The sequence below is a fragment of the Salvia splendens genome, chromosome 5 (assembly GCF_004379255.2).
Source record: "Salvia splendens isolate huo1 chromosome 5, SspV2, whole genome shotgun sequence".
Classification (NCBI taxonomy): domain Eukaryota; kingdom Viridiplantae; phylum Streptophyta; class Magnoliopsida; order Lamiales; family Lamiaceae; genus Salvia; species Salvia splendens.
This window is the reverse complement of record NC_056036.1, coordinates 207,227-214,820: the sequence shown is the minus strand read 5'-3', so window position 1 is coordinate 214,820 and position 7,594 is coordinate 207,227. Positions and strand designations below refer to the sequence as shown.

The 7,594-nt window shown below is 36.3% G+C and overlaps 1 protein-coding gene across 2 annotated transcripts; it reads left to right on the top strand.

Annotated features, from left to right (window-relative positions):
• The first annotated feature begins 824 nt into the window (after window positions 1-824).
• Window positions 825-4,374, top strand: LOC121804793 (polyadenylate-binding protein RBP47-like). 2 transcript variants are annotated; one of them, XM_042204471.1, is made up of 6 exons: window positions 826-1,333; window positions 2,097-2,607; window positions 2,825-2,910; window positions 2,992-3,122; window positions 3,566-3,662; window positions 3,966-4,374. In XM_042204471.1, the coding sequence occupies exons 1-6, from the start codon at window positions 1,004-1,006 to the stop codon at window positions 4,104-4,106; spliced, it is 1,296 nt and encodes a 431-aa protein (XP_042060405.1). In that variant the 5' UTR covers window positions 826-1,003; the 3' UTR covers window positions 4,107-4,374. The 2 variants fall into 2 exon arrangements, with proteins under 2 accessions (XP_042060404.1, XP_042060405.1); XM_042204470.1 differs by having other exon boundaries at window positions 825-1,333; window positions 3,566-4,103.
• The last annotated feature ends 3,220 nt before the right edge of the window (window positions 4,375-7,594 follow it).

The following is a 7,594-nucleotide window of genomic DNA, read 5'->3' as shown; positions in this document are numbered from 1 at the left end:
GTTTCTTGAATTTGCTATCATTGTTGAATAGTTTTGCTGAGATTAAACATCATTGTTGAATAATTGAGACGAATAACAGGATATAGTAATAACTAGACCTTGTTGGAAAAAAAAAATGATACTCCTTTGGTCCATGAAAATTTGTCACTTATTTCCTATTTCGTCCGTCCCTAAAAATTTGTCGCATTTCACTTTTACCATTTTTTGTAGTAGACCCCACATTCTAGTAACTCATTCTCACTCACATTTTATTTTAAAACTAATACATAAAACTAGGACTCACATGTCACTAACTTTTTCATCTCACTTTCTATTGCATTTCCTAAAACTTGTGCCGGGTCAAATGGTGCCAAATTTTAAGGGACGGATGAGAGTAGTAAAATTTACGGGATGGTCTTGTTTTGGTAGATTTTTTCCATTAGATTCTAGTATAATACTCCTCTTTTCCCCAAAAAATATACATTTTGGGTTCAACACAAGTTTTAATGTAAAAATAGTAAAGTAAGAGATATATAGAGAAAAAAAGTAATTAAAGTATTGTTAATGAAAAATGAATATCAAGATAAGAGTTTCTAAATTTATAAAGTATATATTCTCGTAGAATTATATAAAAGGAAATATTGCATATTCTCGTTGGAGAAAGGGTTATTTATTCTCTCTGTATCTTCCGGCCATCAATCCAGATCCAGTTGATCTTCGCTGTTATCTCCACACCAAATCCAGCCGTTGGATCAAAACGCAGCCCAATCGACGGCCAGGATTCATCAGCACACCCATCAACGGCTCAGACACGGTATCGTCAAATTCAATGCCACACGTTGAATCCACTCTAGATCCCTCACACACTTCTTCACCTTTATTTCTCTCGCCAGCCGACTTCTCTCTCCCTCTCTCTCTCTCTCTCTCTCTCTCTAATACCTGGTAGCTTCGACCAGGTAACCTAATCTATTAAGAGGATTTGAACTCGAGCTGAGAGGTGATTGATTTTGCTTGTGGAGTCGATATGAACGGCGGGGATTTGAATCAGAATCAGAATCAGAATCAGAACCTGAGCAACCAGCAGCAGCAGTTGCAGCACCAGCAGTGGGTGGCGATGCAGCAGTACCAGCAGCAGTGGATGGCGATGCAGCAGCACATGATGTACAATCAACATTACGCCCCGTACTACCACCCGCAGCAGCAGCAGTATCACCAGCCGGCCGCGGCGCAGGGGCAGAAGCAGAACAATCAGATTCACAACGGAGCTGAAGATAACAAAACGATCTGGATTGGAGATCTCCAGCAGTGGATGGATGAAGCCTATATCCACTCGTGCTTTTCTCAATCTGTAGAGGTAATGGAATGTTAATTTCTTCAAATTGTTGTTCGGGTTTCGGAGATTAACTAATTGCTAGGTTGGTATATCATTTTACAGAGTTGGTATGCTGAAAGAATTATGTGTTTTAGTTGGATTTTTTAGTGATCTGTAAATTTTATCTGTATGTGTAAAGGATGGCGAATTAGAAAAATAAACAATGTTTCTATGTGATTTTTCAGCATTAGGGGTGCTTAAAATTGGATTAGAAGATCAGGGAGGTATTCAAATAATTGATGTTGGAATTAAATGTGCAAACAGTTCATGATTCTAATGAAGATCAAGCCACTCTTAATTAACGTATTTAGTAATTAAAAGAAAATTTAATACTAGATTGAAGGCCTATTTAAGTTAATTGAGAATGCAAGATTCCGGCTTTGGGCATTCAAAATCTTAGCAAAGTAGTATGTATTCTACAGTCTAATAAACGTGAGACTACATCTCAGATATTGGCTATATATTTTTTTTATATGATGTCTGATTGAAATAAATAACTTAGATCATTACGACCATGTCATAGCACCACATAAGATTACAGCACTATAAACATATCAGTATCGGTGAGAGTGTCCTAGCGAAAGGCTTGGATTAATCAACGGTGCTTTCACATGTGTTTTAGAACATTAGTCCATTAGTTATGGAGAACAATAATTAAAATAGACTCTAATTGAAGATATGTAATAATCATTGTATTGGACCCCTTAGACACTAAAATTTTGTTTTCCTGCATCATATTTTGTAGGTTGTCTCAGCCAAGGTAATCCGCAATAAGCAGACAGGGCACTCCGAGAGATATGGATTCATCGAGTTCAATTCTCATGAAGCTGCAGAGAAAGTTCTGCAGAGCTTCAATGGAAGCAACATGCCAAATACAGAGCAACCATTTCGCTTAAACTGGGCAGCCTTTAGCGCTGGTGATAGGCGCCCTAACACTGGTGGTGGTGGTGGTGGTGGGGGTGATATTGGTTCTGATCTTTCAATATTCGTTGGAGATTTGGCTTCTGATGTTACTGATGGAATCTTTACTGACACCTTTGCTAGTAGATATCCATCTGTAAAAGGTGCTAAAGTCGTAGTTGATGCAAATAGTGGGCGTTCAAAAGGTTATGGGTTTGTCAGGTTTGGAGATGAAAACGAGAGGACCCGAGCCATGAATGAGATGAATGGTGTTTATTGTTCTAGCAGACCTATGCGAATTGGTGTTGCAACCCCTAAAAAGACTTCTCAACAACAACAACAATATTCTTCCCAAGGTGTGAATTACACATTTCTGTTAGATTGTCTTTTGTGATCCACTGGCCATTCTGTTAATCCACTGAATAGATTTCTGTAGTTTAGTTCAACTGGTCCTTCGATTTATGTGTATTAATAAAACATCTTTCTTTGTGTGAAAAATATTTCACATATTTTCCATTGGAGTTTGTAGTTTTATCCACGGTGTAACATCTTTATTTCACTTTCTTGATTTAGCTGTCATATTAGCTGGTGGTGGTGGTGCATATGCAAATGGTGTTGTCCCCCAAGGTCATTCTGAGAACGACTCAGCTAACACAACAGTAAGTCTTGGACCCTCTTTTACAAGTCAGTTGTATAATGCTAAGTTACTGAATAATCTATATTGTCCACACTTTCCATAGATATTTGTTGGAGGACTCGACTCTGATGTAACTGATGAAGAACTGAGACAGTCGTTTACTCCATTTGGAGAAGTTGTCTCTGTGAAAATACCAGCAGGAAAGGGATGCGGTTTTGTTCAATATGCAAACAGGTTAACTCTGATGTTTCTTTTGATAGTAGACTGTATGGAATATCTGCCCTTGCTAAAAGAATGGACAAAACATGCCATAAAACTCAATGACAGGTTTTTTCTTCCAATTTCCTTTATTCCCTGAATTTTTGAATATTTTTCTTATTTATCAAAAGATAATGATTACCAGGCCAATTTCACTTTTATCGGAATACATGCATAACCCACAGTATACCTTTAACTGATTATGGAATTCAGCATATAGTTTGTATGCTCATCTTATTTTCATTTAATGTACTGGTGAATGTTATTTACTGGTATATGTGCAAGTGAAGTTATTTGTGTTAGAACATACTATACTATATCAGATATATGTATGGAAGTATAGTTGTGATTGTTGGGTAAGTGTTGCTATATTGGAAGTTGCATAACCATGGAATGACACTTCATACTCTCTTTGACAGGAGCAATGCAGAGGATGCTATTGAAAGACTAAACGGGACGGTTATTGGCAAGCAGACTGTTCGTCTATCATGGGGTCGAAGTACAGGTAACAAGCAGGTAAGTCTTTCATCTTTAGTCTTTCTGTGTGATTGGATTGGTTCTGGTATATTCCTTCGTCAGATTACATTGTTTAGCCTTGACATAAAGTGGAAGCTTGTCATAACAAAGTACAGTAAGTTTGTCGAACCAAATCAGTGTCTGGAAACTATTTCTACCAATACACAACCGTACACTGATAAAAACAAATAATAGAACAGAGATTTGGCTCGAACAAATTCTCGGCTACACTCAATTGCTATTGCGGCATTCTTGAATATGAGATGTAACAAGTCTGAAGCTTTTCTTCATTTCCATTTGCAGTCGAGGATGGATGCCAACGGTCAGTGGAACGGGGCTTATTACGGGAGGCAAGGGTACAACGGCTATGGATATGCTGCAGCAAGCCCATCATACGGGGCTCGTTCAAATGGTCACGGGAATCTCCAGCAGCCGGTCAGCTAAAACCTGCTCGTTTGTGTGTCTACGAGCTCTTATTTATCGAGGGAAAAAATGTATCCAAACCCAGATGTTGTCTGGGGAAAAAGAATTTTGTAGCTGGATTTATATATGGCGTGAGACTTGCTTACAACTCTTCTCTTTCTTTTTCACTTGTTTGAACTCAAGTTTGAGATTTTTACTTCGAAACAGACTTACAATGGCTCTAGTTATTACATGTTCACGATTCATTCTTTGAGGCCTCATAATGCTAAATAGAAAATTGTTGTACTTCCTCCTTGCTGTCCTATATTATTCGCACTTTTTATTTTATATCGTTCATTTGCGACTGATCTTTTAGTGTAATTAAATTAATATTTTAAGTGTAATGAAGAATCATTTAATAATAGAATATTTAATTAAATATATTAATTAAATGCCTCGGTTTGTACTTAAATTATAAATAGTGTAATTGGTTTGGGGCAAGCTGAAATAGAAAGATAAGTAACATAGGATAGATGGGACATTATTTTTTATCATCATTTTCGTCCTTCCATTAAAAGTGGTGTTTCCATTTTGGACGTATTTTTTAATACTTTAGCCATCGTTAATAATTATAATAAAATCATCACTTAAAAACAGCAAATAAAAGAAAATTAAAATAAAATCATTTTTAGTTTTATAGTATATGAATAAATCGGTTGTTGTGGTTGGCCGACATGGCGGTGCATTTTCGACTGGCGAAGGAAGCTGCAGTGTGACATGCCATCGGCCCTGCCCCTCCCCCTCAATACGGCCAAAACATTGGCCGTTGTGGATGCTCAAAGGGAGGCTACATGTGTATGAGATAGTAGAAAGAAGACGTATGCAAACTAGTCTTGGAGTATTTATTAAGTACTACTCCCTCCGTCCCATATAATTTGTCCCATTTCTTTTTCCGCACTCATTTTGTAAAAATAATAATAAATAGTTAAAGTGTAGATAAAATAAAGTAAAAGAGAGAATAATGTAGAGAATTGTCTTAACTACATTATTCTTATTTTACAACTCATAGCACACTTATTTGAACTCACCACAAGTTCAGAAGGCTCTCCATGCTAACATTACTGCCCTACCAATAGTAGACTACTGGTAGTGGACAGAAGAAGTAATCAAATTTAATCCAGACTATTGGTCGATGGGGAGATTTCATCTGAATTTGACAATCTTTGTCCGTTTTATGTGTAGTGATCCGATATTCTACCAGTGATCCAAAAGCTGATGGCGAGCGGCATACGCGTCTGGATCACTATTCTGTTACTCAATAAGAGAGGATGAGGATATATTAACCAAAATAGTTGATACCGTGTATTGGAGATACAGACGGTATAGTTCCAATAACGACCACTAGATACTCGATGCCCAAACTAGGGGCACCGGTCCATGGTACCCATGGGACTTTCAAGGCGACCTAACAAATCACAACTGACTTAATTACACTGCTTTTGTCTCACATTAATTACTTGAGTTGCATTCCTTTTTATGATCGTCCCACTACAGTTGTGTAAATTTAATTTCTTTTACTTTATTCTCTCTAATGTTATCGTATTGTATTCTCTTTTCAATTATCCATTTAATCTCGACAAACATCCTACCGATCAAAGAAACTCAAAACATATTTTTTGGTTTTAGCTAATTTTAGGTTGCATGTGTAGGTGGGAGGATATGTGGTAGGATATGAGAATGTGACGTTTGTGAGCATAAGAGGAGCTGGGCATTTCGTCCCAGGCTATCAACCTCAAAGAGCTCTTGCTTTCTTCTCCAGCTTTCTTCAGGGAAACCTACCTTCTCCTCAGAAGAATTAAATAAAATTTCAAGATATACCAATTAATTAATGTTGTACTACTACCTTTTTAATTACTCCATATAAAGAGACAGTTGTATCATTTTCAAAACAGCATTTCCTTAACGTGTGTTTATGAGGTTAAAACTTAAAATAATTGTTGTGAGAGTAGAAAGAAGGAAGGTAGGTATGTAACTAAATATCCATACCAATTGGATTCTTTTGTATATTAGTAGTGGAGTATAAAAAAGAAGATTATCTTTATTGAATCTGTATGTATATGTAATACGGAGTACCTAGTGTTTCTACATTACACCGCCAGCCGTACATGCTAGGATGTTTACGCTTTAAACATCTGATGTCAAATTAAATGGGATTAATCCCACTGCTTCTTTCACAAATTAAATAGAGTAATTGATCATGATCATGGTCACTCGCCACCAAGCTCTACCCCGAATTCATCAGGGATTGATTATAAACTCAGCCCCGACGCCTCCATGTATTATCTATTGCAGGTTGACATTCGATGAAAGGGGAGGTGGAAGATTGATTATGCATGACTTGAATGGGGGACTGAATCATGCTCCACACACTATTGTCAGGTTTCCAGGGAGCCTGAGCCTGAGCCTGAGCCTGAGCTGTGGAAGAGAGTGGTGCTACACAACGTCAAGTCCACCTATTACTACGCAGGTCTAACTTTTGCGAAAAAAAGACAATGCCTAAACACACTGCATATCCTTCTACTAATACATTTTATTAGATCATTTTACAATTTTTTGTTTTCATTAAATCCTTGTATTAATACATTTTGTTTCATTAGATCATTTTATATTTTTGTATTACATTAGATCCTTGTATTAATACAATTTTATGTTTTCATTAAATCCTTGCATTAATACATTTTTGTTGCATTTTGATTTAAGAGGTTATTTGGTTCATTTTAATTTAATGGACTTCAAAATTCAAATAACATAAAAAAATTAATTAAATTCTGAAGCCAGTTAAAAAAACCAATCTAATTAAAATTAAAAGTAAAAAATCTCTTATAAAAATGCATAATATAAGCACCCATTGAAACAAAAAAAATTGTAAATTGATGTATGAACAAAATGCAACAGTTCAAGAATCTAATGAAATAAAAATTTGTATAAGAACCTAGTATAATACTCTCACCGTCATATAGAAATAAGCTAATTGGAAAGGACACAGGTTTTCATGTCTATTAATCACAAATAAACATAAAAATCGAATAACTCCATTATCAACTAGATAATTTAACTTGGATTTGTCCCATAGATATAGTTTTTCTCTTTATGGAGGAAAATAGCACATAGATGTATTTAAAAACAATGCCACTGTTACTTTGCAAAATAAAAAATAAAAAAAAACACAATAGAAGGACATGGCGGCTTTCAGACATTGTTCATCAACACAGAGACGGCCAATAGGAGAAAGCGAAGGTTGGGATCGATGCCACGGCGGCGAACTCCGTTGGTGGGTGGCGCCGCTGCACATTCATATGGTCAAATTGAATCCATAGAGGAATCTCTCTATACCACCATATCCATAGTTAAAATTGTTTCAAGCAAACATGAATGTCATCCAATAGTTCTGTGGGGTGGATAAAAAGGGGACACAAGAAATAAAATGAAAGTGCGCCACCCACTTTCTAAAATGATTGCTTGTAACAATT

Excerpts from the sequence above, each read along its gene's own strand:
- LOC121804793 (XM_042204470.1), top strand. The coding sequence starts at position 1,004 with ATGAACGGCGGGGATTTGAATCAGAATCAGAATCAGAATCAGAACCTG. Across the intron at positions 2,608-2,824 it reads ACAACAATATTCTTCCCAAG|CTGTCATATTAGCTGGTGGT; the intron begins GTGTGAATTACA and ends TTCTTGATTTAG. Across the intron at positions 2,911-2,991 it reads ACGACTCAGCTAACACAACA|ATATTTGTTGGAGGACTCGA; the intron begins GTAAGTCTTGGA and ends CACTTTCCATAG.